This window comes from Pocillopora verrucosa, chromosome 7 (assembly GCF_036669915.1).
Source record: "Pocillopora verrucosa isolate sample1 chromosome 7, ASM3666991v2, whole genome shotgun sequence".
NCBI classification, from domain to species: Eukaryota; Metazoa; Cnidaria; class Anthozoa; order Scleractinia; family Pocilloporidae; genus Pocillopora; species Pocillopora verrucosa.
Window position 1 is genome coordinate 9,054,083 of NC_089318.1, and position 12,445 is coordinate 9,066,527.

The window sequence follows — 12,445 nt, forward strand, 5'->3', positions numbered from 1 at the left end:
AAAGTACTAAGTTCCTGTAACGGATCTTCCGCTTTGATTACAAAATAAAAGGTATCGGTTTAGAGCTTTTTAAAATAAATATTAGGAAAAGCACATGATATTTTGACGTAAACTATTTTTCAAGTGCGACATAGCAATTAGTTCAAGTCGTAAGAAGGCTCTTTCGGCACGCAGTGGCTTATAGTCATACGGCTAGTCTCCCTGTAGCTTAATCCGTAAGACAAACAGTGGATAATTTATCAGGATTATAAACACTACATATAAAGCTCATTGCATATTGCTAAAGAAACTGTTTAAATAGGATGAAAATCATTATTTAGTTCACGGCTTTTGATGAAGTTTCACTTGCCTTTTCAGTTACAGTTTGATTTAACACGATACGGGAGGTCTGATAACTGAGTCTAGCAATTAAAAAGGCGATTTTTTCAGGCTGATGTTGTCCTTTCATGAGGCTTAAAAGAGGGGTACCACTTGCTTATGTTTGGTAAACCTTTGTCAAGTCAGTAAGTAAAAACGCTCTTGACAAGGTCTTTGTCCACCTGCATACGTGTCAAGAAGTGGTGCGTGATAAACTCCGCTTAAGAATTTGTTCTTTCCACGTCGTCACGAAAACGCTGAAAGTCTCATCATGCATCAAAATTCTGATACGTGTTTCCGGTGTTTAAAGTTTGACCAAGTGGGCAAATAGTAATAGTTGTTATTGTGGTTACAACAAACAGCGTGAGCCGTTTGTAAATCCATTCACTCTAAGAGACATGCCGCTTACGAGTCAACACGTCACATTGGAAATAGACCTCCCACTAAATTCTTCAGTAAATATCTTGCATGCTACTTGATACCGCTCATCCTGCTCTGGCGACAATTGAGAAGCTTGTCAAATTCGATCCTTTTACCTGGTGCCATTTTTAGAATGTCGGGATGTCATAATAAGTTATCTCTTTGACGATGGAAAGGTACTTGGGTCAGCGATTCATTATCTTCGCGCGGTTCGCTTAAGGGTGTTATGCCGCGCTCGCGAAAATAATCCCGAAGACTAGGCAAAAGGAATCGTGTTCCACAAAAAACATCGCTACGCAACCTTCTCCGTCCAAAGTATATTTTTTTGGAAAGGTTGTTTAGTTAAAAGTTATATTCTACAGATGGCAAGGTATATACGCCCCGGCAGAGTCCACCCTGCTAGCAGAGCTTGGACTGTTGAAGAGACAAAAATTCCACATCGACCTAACTCGGCGATCTCCCATCGAAGAGAATCCTTCCCAAGAAATTTGATCGTAAATCCAGCCTACAAACAACCACATTACGATCCGTTAGATTCAGCTACAGAAGAGGACATGGTGCCGACTGTGATGGAATCACCACAAAATAACACCGTTCCTCGCCGGGTAACTAAACGAGAGAACATAAACTTGGTACGGCAAACCGAATGGGACGTAAAAGGCACGAAGACAGAGAGTCTTGTCCAAAGAAACACGCTTAGTAAACCAGTCAGTGTCCTGTTAGGATTAGTGTGTTTCACATCATGTTTGTCTCTCATTTTGACCCTTCTCATCCTCTCTGGCTCGATTGAGGCAGGAAGATGTTCTTGCGGCGACAATGAAGGTAAGTCGCAGTAGTAACTTTTTGAATTTCTTAATTGGGTATCAAAATGCTTCAAATAAATAACGCTATCAAGCGAGCATTTTTTGGTAATCCTTTTCTAGCTTATTTTTCACCCTGTATTAAATTTTCCGCGTAACTTAGAAAGGTTTCCCCCCCCCCCCTCATTATGAACTCGGAAACCACAGATGCAGACAGGACATCCTCTTTGAATTGAGACAAAATAACGGAAGTTGCCACCACTGTTCAGCTCTAACACTGAACATACTTTTTGAATTGCACTAGTATCTCAGACACGCAAAAAGAGGGGCAAGGCATTTCCGACACAGATAATAACTGTAACCAACGAAGTAGGGCTAACCACGATAAACACAAAGCTTCAGTGAAATTTTCAGTTCTGTAAACGCCCACAGCCGCAAAAATACCTGCATACGTTTACTGTACACTGCACTTTATTTTTTCTTCTGATTTCCAATCAATGAAGTAGGCTTAGCCGTGATAAACACAAAGCTTCAGCGAAATATTCAGTTTTGTAAACGCCCACAGCAGCAAAAGTACCTCCGCATGTGTTTACTGTACTCTGCACTTTATTTTTTCCTCTGATACCTTGCTATTAGTTTGATAGCCAATGAAAATATAGAATATCACAACATAATGTAAAACGCAGCACCAGTCTTGAACTGTTCCGGTACCCTATCTACTCCCTTGCGGCAATGGAAACAGTTCAGTGAACATCTCTCACTTTCTTGAACTGTGGAATATTTCTTGAAAGCCGCACAAAGCACTCGGGGGTGTCCGGGATTAGAGGATTTTAGCGAAGAAATAAAATTAAATCTCGGCGCTCAATTTAAGAAAGCCAGAGTTAAGTATGGGTGAAGTGTAGTCATATAGGATGAGATCTTTGGCAGGTTTATAACAAAGGGATTTTTATACAGGTTAACAGGTCCAGTGACCGCTTTCCTAGCGGCGTTTGCATTTGGATTCGATCAGCCTAGTTTATCTTGATGGCAAGTAATCATCTGCCTCGATCAACTTAATCAGAGTTAACCATGTGAATGTAATTGCACCCTTTCGGCAATTGCTTGTTTTTTTGTCTAGATTGAAAACAAATAATAGCAATCTTTATGAGGGTATCTCGAGGTGCCAGGTACAACTAGAGGCTTAAAATAAATCTCCTTAGGGGCAGCGTCTGTAACAATGGGTATATAATTCATTGCGTTGTTATCTCTACAAGGGATATCAATTGCGAGTGTGCGGAATCACTTGTTTAGGTCCAAGGACAAAGACGCAATTTTCGTTTATTCAACAGTTGTTTGAGAAAAATCGCTTAATGTTACCATTGCCTAACCGTCAATGAACAGTAAATGCATGATAAAGATTCCCAGTTGCGTACTTTCCCATGTTAACCATAAGACCACAGTGGCTAAATAAACCTCATGAATCATGTTCAAAACACGTCAAATCACATCTTTCCTCATTATTGTATCACGTGAAATATTTGTAATTGCAGAACGTGAAATGAAAGGAATCTAGAAGACAAAGATTTTGCCTCTGGGTAAAATCAATCTTCTTGAGAATTCGTTTCCCTCATGCCTCGACGACTCAACTTGTGACCTTTCTTGAACAGGAATCGGTGTTAAGTTTCTGAGTTATTCTGACCCTTGGGGCACTCTTTCCGTCAGTGGGAGCGCAAGCTAGAAGATGTTTAAAATCTAAACAGTTTAAGTCAGTGTGACATCGCAGGTGTATTTGTTTGATAAACTCTTATATGGGGTAAGTGTCGGTGATTTAGAAGTCATTAGTGCAGATCTCTCTGAATAAACATTGGATTGATTTTTAATGGAGATTTTCAAATGTAGGTGATCTGACCAGTTCAAAAGATTTGTAAGCAATATGGGAGGTTCTAGGACATAATTAATCCTGAAGTTTTTTATTTTATTTTTTTAATTCTAATGCTTTGGTGTCATCATTCATCAAAAAATGTGATCATCACATTAGAATTATAATGAAAAAAGGATGTAGTCCTGGGCATATTACCAAAAATGACCGACTGTAGGCTACCTCCTGAACTTTTCAAACAGAACTTGTTTAAGTCTTTCGTTGTCATATACCGCATCACGGCTAATTGTAAAACCGTTTGCTCCCCTTAAGGTCTCAACGACTTGGTGCAAAGTTGATTTGGATCAAATTGAATTCTGCAAAACTGTGAAGGACAAAAGATAGATAATTGCCGAAAGCGATTTGTCACTGGAAACTAATATTCCTGAGGTCATTTAAAAATACTGTGGAGCAAATGAATACCCACTATTTAGTAGTAGGCAAAACATTAGATGATGGCTTTTAATCGTTCTAGTTGTTAAAGATATGAATGAAGTATCATAAAACACCACATGGGTCTGTCCGTGAAAAAGTGCTAATGAACACGAGTTCAAACATATTCAAAGACTGTTCAAGGCCTTCAAGTTACGGTGGTAAATAATCGGTTTAGCTCTTATTAGCCCAGTTGTAGTCCCAAACATTTATTTAAACCCGTCTGCATGCAAAAAGTATTGACGATTGACAAGAAAGAGGTGACTTCACAAAGCAAATTAATTTGGAGGGCCCAAAGAATAAAACCACTTATGTTAACGTGTTCTAATGTGAAGAAGTCTTAAATTTAATTTTTTTCATAATATTATTGTACTTTATTAATTTTTTTTATCTATCTATTGTTTTATATGTGCTTATTGGCTTTGGTCAAAATAGTTAAGAATGATTAAATTATTTTTTCCGTCAAGATAGCTGATTATGAAATATTAAAGAGAAAAATTTGCCATCTTTTAGAAGTAGCTGCCTAATTTTTTTTGCCATACTTTCTTACCATTTAGGGCCTGGCAGAACAAGCACTTTGGAGGCAGATGATGAGCAATCGAAGACGTTCTCTACAAATATATCTTCGCTAAACGAACAAATGGTGACGCCCTTATACATGGATATTTTCATTAAAGATAGTAATGATTGGGTTCCATACTAAAGCATTTGGCTTGCTAATATTGGCCATAATATTACTATACCATGCAGTTAACCGTGGGCAAGAGTTAAGAAATCGAGTGTGTAATACCATTTTTGAAGTAGAGCGCTTTACGATTGCGTGTCGTCAAAGTAGTAAGGGTATTATAGCAGTGCAGTGATCACAACGAGAATGAATAAATAACAAGGACGCAGTGAAATTCAGATTAGTTCCTGACAAGCAGAGTGTGTATATATGCTGGTTACGATTAGCCAATACAGTCACACGTTATACTCGAAGCTCAATTGAAAATCTTACTACAGTGGCTATAGCTTTGAGTTCGTGTGCACAAGTTGGTCGTTTAAACCGTTTGAATGCCCTATCTTCTTGAGCAAGACAGCAAGTCGTAATTCAGGAAACAAATGAAATCTTACCTTACCACCAATTCATCCAATGTAGGGGCCATTTTAAGAGTTTAATAGTCGAATAGACGTGACCTACATAGCTAGACTGTAGTAGGTGTAGTGAATGGGCTCTAAAACCTGAAGATATTTCTCTTTTGCCAAAGATTACGATGAGACCAGTCTGATGTATTTCTTCTACATTTCCACAGGCGGAGATGAAGGAAAATGTATCTGAGGTACGAAAAAATTGTTACGCGTTCGATATAATGCATGTGTATTCCATCATACTGCAGAGTTCTTATGTTTCACATTATTCTACAGCTTCTCCGAAACATAACCTTGGAGACGATGCGATTGGGACATAATGCTTCCAAACTACACGAGGAAGTCTCCTCTCAGGTAATCGAAAATTTAAAATATGAGAAATTTAGGGTGCAAGGTAAAAGAGCTAACGAGAGAAATATGCGGACCTTAACAAAGTACTGAAAAACCTTTCGACCACGGTATTCTGCCGCTGCGGTCATTTGTCTTTTCTTGCTTTTGTTGTCGTTGTTCGTTGTTTGTTTTGTTTTTTTCAGTTGTTCTTTTCTATGTTATTTGCTTATGGTGATGTGTATATGAAGTAAATGAGTACATGCTTACTGCGTCAGGGTATATGTATACATATCAAAGTAGTATTGTAAATATTGTTCAATATCAACCAATCTAGAATAAACTTAAAACCTTATTTCCTTTTAACATTGTGATTTGGCAAGTGTTCCATTAAAACATAAATGACTTAAGTATCTCATATAGAGCTGTTTTTACCTCCCTGACGTTAGGATTACAGTATTAAAAATATTTCAAAGGACCTGGAGTCTATTCGAGCTCAAATTGCTGGACAAGCTGCTGTGTTAGAAAATTTAAATTCCTCTACAGCAACTAATATGATGGAGTTTAAACAAGTCTGGAATGTGGTTAATACTTCAAAACAAGAAAAAGATGACTTTGCCAAGAAGGTAACACATACAACTTTGCCACTACTGAACCTAGAAAGTAACACATTCTTTAAAACACAGTTTCGCCCATAACAGTTAACAGTACCTTATGCTGCCTGTTGGTCATAAAAAAAGTGTTAACCAATACCTTGATGATTCAAAGTTCTTTTTATCGATTACGTGAAACAAAAATGCATTTTCTCAATGTATAAATCTCTGCAATCATAATTTATGAAAAAAAAATTATTGCAGCGACTCGGAGCCAACATGAATTCTAGCTAGAACATGAAGAAAGTTTGATATCAGTAGTGGTCAGAGAACATTCACCCATTGAAATAATTAACAAAGTGCTATCTGAGATTTTAAATTGTAGGGACTAAAATATTCAGAGAAGGTATGAAAGTAGTGTGCAAGCTTTATTGCTGAGAAAGTCATTTCCTTTCAGGTCGATATGAAGTTTAAACGTATGCGGCAAGATGTAAAGCAGACAGAAGGAAGTTTGTTGAATAAAACGAACTCATCTTTGCAAGATTTCGAAAATAAGGTTATAATCCGATGAATCGTTGTTGTGGTTGTTGTTTTCTCTTAGAGAAAACCGCAAGCATTCCTCTTTACTCTCTACCCTTGGAGCAGGTGTGTTCTATTCAGGGCCGAAATGAATAATTGATAAGTCTACCCAAATCAAGTTTTTTTTTTTTGACTAAACATTTTGGTTTTCGCCTGATCTGACTTCTTGTATGAGTCGCCAAACCCTCATGTCTAATGCATCAATAATTCAATGCGTCTTTCAGCCCAATTTTAATTCAATTAAGAAATATTTTGATGACTTCAGTAAATTGATATTTTAAATTGATAGGTCAACAGTGAAATTAGAGTTGTTTTTCTCAAGCTGAATGAAACAATTGCCCGTGGTGACTATTTATCTTCTTCACTGGAATCACAAAGGAAAAACGTAAGTTTATGCCCTTGCAATATGTATATAATGAATGCCTTCATTTGTACAATAATAATCATAAAGAGACATTTCCCCATTTTCCTAACGATTCCCTCTGTTGAAAATTTTGGGATTACATTGGTTATAAGGCTCTTATCCAGCTCTCCCTCGCTACCTTTGAAAATATGTATCTGTTGAACCTCACTAATCTGCTATTACGCCAAATTCTTGTATAAATATTTAATAGCATATCATTTCCTCATTTAGGTAACAAATAGTTTTGGAAAACTTGAACTTAGAGTTAAAATGGAGGAAGAAAAGTCTGGCAACATCACAAAAAGTTCGGTAAGTCACTAAATGCGGACGCTTTGACTTTTCACAGAATTGCAAGTGTCGGTAACATGAGTGCAAGTGTGTGCAACACCTAACACAAAGTCATATTTTATTCTGAAGGATCACCACTTCAAGTTGATCAAGCATTTGAGCAATATGCTGAATGACACTCGGGAAGATATGAGGAATATGTCTCGAGAACAATCTACGGCTTTGGAACAAGCTCAAAATTCCACAGTTACGGAACTTCTAAGAGTTCGGATGTTGGTGAACTCAACGCAGACGATTATCATGACACAGTTAAAGAAAGTGCACGAAAACATGACTGAAAAGGTGCCTTATTTTCTATTGCTTATTCTACGGTTTAACATCATAGGCCATCATATGACATAGCTTACAGGAGTCCATTGGGCTCCTGAGCTTACTTATCACGTACTCCTACTGAAACACCCTGCTTTTTCAACTTTCTTTTCGAGAATAAAGTTCACCGAGACTAAAAGAGAAAAATAACAATTCGAAAAAAAAAAAAAGTTGCCTCGGCATCGCCTTAGGTCAGCAAATCAGCCAGTCAACATAAAATGATCTGCTCAATTTACTTATGTGCCCAATGTTGCCACCACCCATTGTTGCCATTAACAGGTTTTATGCTCTTAGATCTCCAAAGTATGTCATTGTTGCGTCAATTGGGGAGCCCCTAATTTTTAGTTTGGTTTTGGTTTTAGCTTAAGCGTTCCATATTCATACATTAATCCGTGATTGCTCAATTCTCAAATCCATTACTCAAACTATGTGAGCAAATTAGTCGATTGAACACAAACAATTTTACCCAATGACAGCCCCTTTTGCTATTCATGTCTTTATCTATTTATTTATTTATTTATTCACTCATACGAAACCTTATGGGAAACCTTTATTTTTAAAAACTCAGGTAACAAAGGAAACTGAGAAACTTAAGGCCAGAATAGAAATTGTGGAAAGCAAATCAAATAGCTTAAGGCATGTCACGGTAAGTAATGAATATCTTCATTTTTTTTCCCATAGTGTTTCCCAGTTTTGAAAAAGGTAAAAAAAGTATTGTTAATTTGTAAGAAATGTGCACCTGAAAGATTTTTTTCGCCACAAACATCCTTTTTCATTTTCCAAAGGATCAACACCTAAAGAAGATTCAGCAAATCGAGGAATTGCTCAACATTACACGTGACAACATTAAAGAAGAATCCAAAAAGCATTTTACCGCGCTATGGTTGGTAGGAAACTCTACCAAAATGGATCTTCGAAGTATACGCGTGGTTTTGAATGTAACGCGTGGTAATATTGTAAGACAGCTAAAAGAAGTGCAAAACAACTTCACTGAACAGGTACACTTTCTGTGTTACTTTAAGACTGAATGAACCTCGCACTGACCACTCGATGTGAGTGTTATTACTCACAGTATTACTCTAAAATTATTGATTCAGAAAACATCATCAAGCTAAGGTTACTCTTCACATAAATTAGCGAGGAAAAACGGCTTCATCACCAAGCACACACATGCCTCGAAAAAGGCCATAAGTAATGTTATAATAAAGGGGGAAACACGATCATAACTTATGCAAAAATCTTTGTTACGTCTACAGGAGCTTGGCCTAGACCCCTTCCCCCAAAACACAGTGTGTCAACCAGATAGGATTGATCAAAATTCAAATTAAGAATATTCATTATTATGATCAGAAAGGTGTTATAAATAGTTTTTCCCAAGCGTGGAGTAACTCTTCGTGGGCATTCGAGCCACGAACCTTGGCCTTACAAAATCCTGAAGTGGTTTTGATCCGGTCATATGCTGATTTTATGCGTAACAAGCACCTTTTGTTCTGCTGAGATCAACAATGACGACGGAACTATGTTAGAGAATAAATGACAAAAATGAGTGCAACATAAATCTCCAAATGTCAGTGGCTTGATCGACCGAGGGGATGCCTTTTATAGGTCAATTTATTTCAAGTTTCTCCGTTTGTTAGCATAAATTTTCGGTTCTATACAGCAATTGTTGCTTAGGAATCAATAAATGGCTCTGTATTCATAAACTATACAATTATTATTTATTGACGAGACTTTGACGAAGTAAAAAAAAGGAAAAAGGGTGAATTTAGATGCAATGTGTTATTTTCCTTCTTAGGTAAAGAACGTTAGTAAGATGCCGGGTCCTATCGGACCTCCTGGCTACAACGGAAGTCAGGGACCTGTTGGCCCCCAGGGAGCCCTGGGTCCTGCTGGTCCTAAAGGATCAGGAGACTTTAGTCAATGTCAGTATAAAAATGAAAGTGAAGATCCGATTCCTGGTGGCTCGAATAGGATAAGTGTAGTTATTAATGAGCCAACAGTAAGTTTACTTACTTTCATACTTTACATAAAAAATAATAAATAAATTTAAGAACCAAAAAAAAAAAACAACACCAATATATAAATCAACAGATAAAGAAAGATTTCTAAATGTAAGCTGTCTTTACCCCTTTGGCATTTCTTAGAATCTAAGACTAAGACATCAGTTACTGGGGGACTTAAACCTAATTTTTCTGAATCAAGCTCAGTCAAGAGGAAGTTGAATGATCTTGTACTATTGCTTTTGTGAGGTGGAAAAACTCACAAGAGTAATGTAGTGCCTGGCCTCTCTTACCTCAGAAATTATAGTTTTAATGCACCCCTACTTTCGCATCCAGTCGGCCTAGTGTACTTTAGTGTAATTTAAATGCATTTTTGGAATAATACAGGCAACATTTGGAAAAGGTTTGTTTTGATTGAACGCTGTTTGCTCGACCAAATGCACAATCGTCTTCGCAGGGTTTGAATGGATTTTGCGCCATTCACGGGCTTTGCCTCTATAAAATTGAAAAGCTAACTAATCTTTTCTTTATTTATATTATTAATTGTGATCTCATGATTTTTTTTGTGCAAATTTGGAATGAACAAGCAATGCATGTTGGTTTATGGAAAATTACTTGAGCTTATCCAAACCAAAAGACACTGGTAACGATGTGATTGCCAGTATAGATAACATAACAAATGTGTATTTCTTTATTTTTGACAGAATAAAAGGATAATGGCAGTTACATGCTCAACAAATCACGGCATTGAGTATAATCTTTTAACAACGATACAAAGAGGCGTCCTGAGATATATTTGCATCTGTGATGGAAAATCCAGATATTTCAGTGGAGGAACTAGTTGCTACCTGCACTATTGGATTTGCCCTTTAACAACATAATTACCTACATTCCTGAAGCTTCAGCTTTGTACATATTTTTCCTTGTATCTAATTTGTATAATCAAATCTACTCAGCCCCATTTTGTACAGTTGTGAAGGGAAGGTGCAAAACAGACAGAAAAAAATAGGACTCAGCGAGACTGAGAGGCACTCTATCTTGTGTGGAATTAAGTGGTCGATATCTTGGAATCCCGGATAGTATCAATGTGTTTAAATCTTGCTTCATAAGTAGGCAGTTGGTCCAAAGGAGATCAAATTGAGACCGAAGTGACAATGAACAGACAAAGAAATGCAGAGACAATATAAAATAACAAATAAATGTGTGCATAGTTGGTCAAATATCAATAGAAAAATTTCAAAGTGTGATTCCAAATTTGCAGTTTGTAGTCTCGAAATATAAATGTTCTCGACACTTTTATTAGTTTCCTAAAGAAACATTAATGAGGGAAATCGATGTAAATAAATGATGACTGCGAAATGTTGGTGATAAATCTCTTTATTCCATCCATACTTTTAACAGAACGTTTCGCCTCCTGGAGAAACAATTTAAAGCAAACGTTTCGTCTCACCTCTGTGAAAACCTACCGCGCAGGTTATTCATATATCAGGTCTAACCCAAAGCACGGTTATAAGCAATCAGTGGGCCTTAGGATTTCTCTAGAAGATGGTTGATTTGACTAAATGAATGTTCCGCCACGGTTGGCTTTCGCCCCTCTTTACATTGTTCACAAAAATAAATGTTCATATTAAAGGTCCAGCTAAATTGAGGATTGTTTAGGAAGCGGTTTTATTAACCCTTTACACCCTTAGATCAGTATGCACATTCTCCATACTTCCTCTGTACATTTCTTGAGGTTCTGTAAAGGAGAATTTATTTAACAATCAAGAGCTTCTTTAGTTGCTGATCATTTCCCTTATTCTCATGACCTTAATGTTTTATTCAAGGGTGATCTTGTGAGGAGAAATTAGGTGCCAGTCACTCTTAGGGTTAATGGGTTAAAGAACGAGTAAACTTTGTTTACGTCACACGAACATCAGTATTTTATATTTTGATAGATTTTCACGCTTTCATCCAAGTATTACTACTGCTAATGGGATGTATTATCCAAAAACTCCTGATATTTTGAAATAAAGAATGGAAGTCATCTAAAGTCATTGCGTAAACTAGAACTTAGTTTTGCTTTGATTTCCTTTCTTTTTTCGTCTTTGTTCTTTACTTAGATCATCCTTGAATTTCAAGGTTACTGTTATCTCGGTCACCACGTGTGTGATTAGGATTAGCCTTTGCGATAATTCATTATCTAGGTTGTGGAGCAAATTACAGGAGGTCTCTGGCTCTTCTTGAAGCCATCTCTGGCTTACGATTCGCCATTAAAAGGTGAATCGTAACCCATAGGTTTCTTTTTTATTGACGTTAAAACAACATCAACAACAACAACAACAACAACAAAAATGCCAACAACAAGACTGTTATAATTGTGGAAATTGTATAAGAGAACTTTAATCCTAATCCAGGGGCTGCAAAGCGTTTTGAAACGTGGAGGATGCGGGGTGGAAGGATAGGGGCTAGTTACAGGGAGAAACTTTTCCTCTATATATCATTTCGGTGTGATTTCCTCTTTTTAAACAAAAATGATATGCAAAATTCGGGTTGTTAGTGTGATTTTGTTGTTTCTTTTGTTCTCCGGGTTTTTGTGTAATAGTTAGAATAGAGAGGACTCGACAACTCGTCTTCAAGAAGGAACCCTTATTTACCAAGAAGCGGCCGTGAATCTTCCTTTTTCAAGGTGTCAAAAATCAGAAACTAATCATTTTGACCTAGCGTCCAGGCCAAAAAAAGAGGTCACATGAAACAATGGTAGAATCGGTAAAATTTTCTAATCTTTAGGTGTGATACGTACATTACCAAAAAGAGCTACACTTCAGAACCAAATTTTTTTTATCCTTTTTTTTGTGCTATTCAAAGTGTCT

At 37.0% G+C, this 12,445-nt stretch overlaps 1 protein-coding gene across 1 annotated transcript; it reads left to right on the forward strand.

Annotated features, from left to right (window-relative positions):
• The first annotated feature begins 649 nt into the window (after positions 1-649).
• On the forward strand, positions 650-10,952 carry LOC131768290 (myosin heavy chain, clone 203-like). Its single transcript, XM_066169982.1, has 13 exons — positions 650-1,599; positions 4,464-4,549; positions 5,199-5,225; positions 5,311-5,388; positions 5,811-5,987; positions 6,412-6,510; positions 6,823-6,918; positions 7,168-7,245; positions 7,354-7,566; positions 8,162-8,239; positions 8,379-8,591; positions 9,389-9,592; positions 10,298-10,952. Exons 1-13 carry the CDS (start codon positions 1,140-1,142, stop codon positions 10,472-10,474), a joined length of 1,986 nt encoding a protein of 661 aa, XP_066026079.1. The 5' UTR covers positions 650-1,139; the 3' UTR covers positions 10,475-10,952.
• The last annotated feature ends 1,493 nt before the right edge of the window (positions 10,953-12,445 follow it).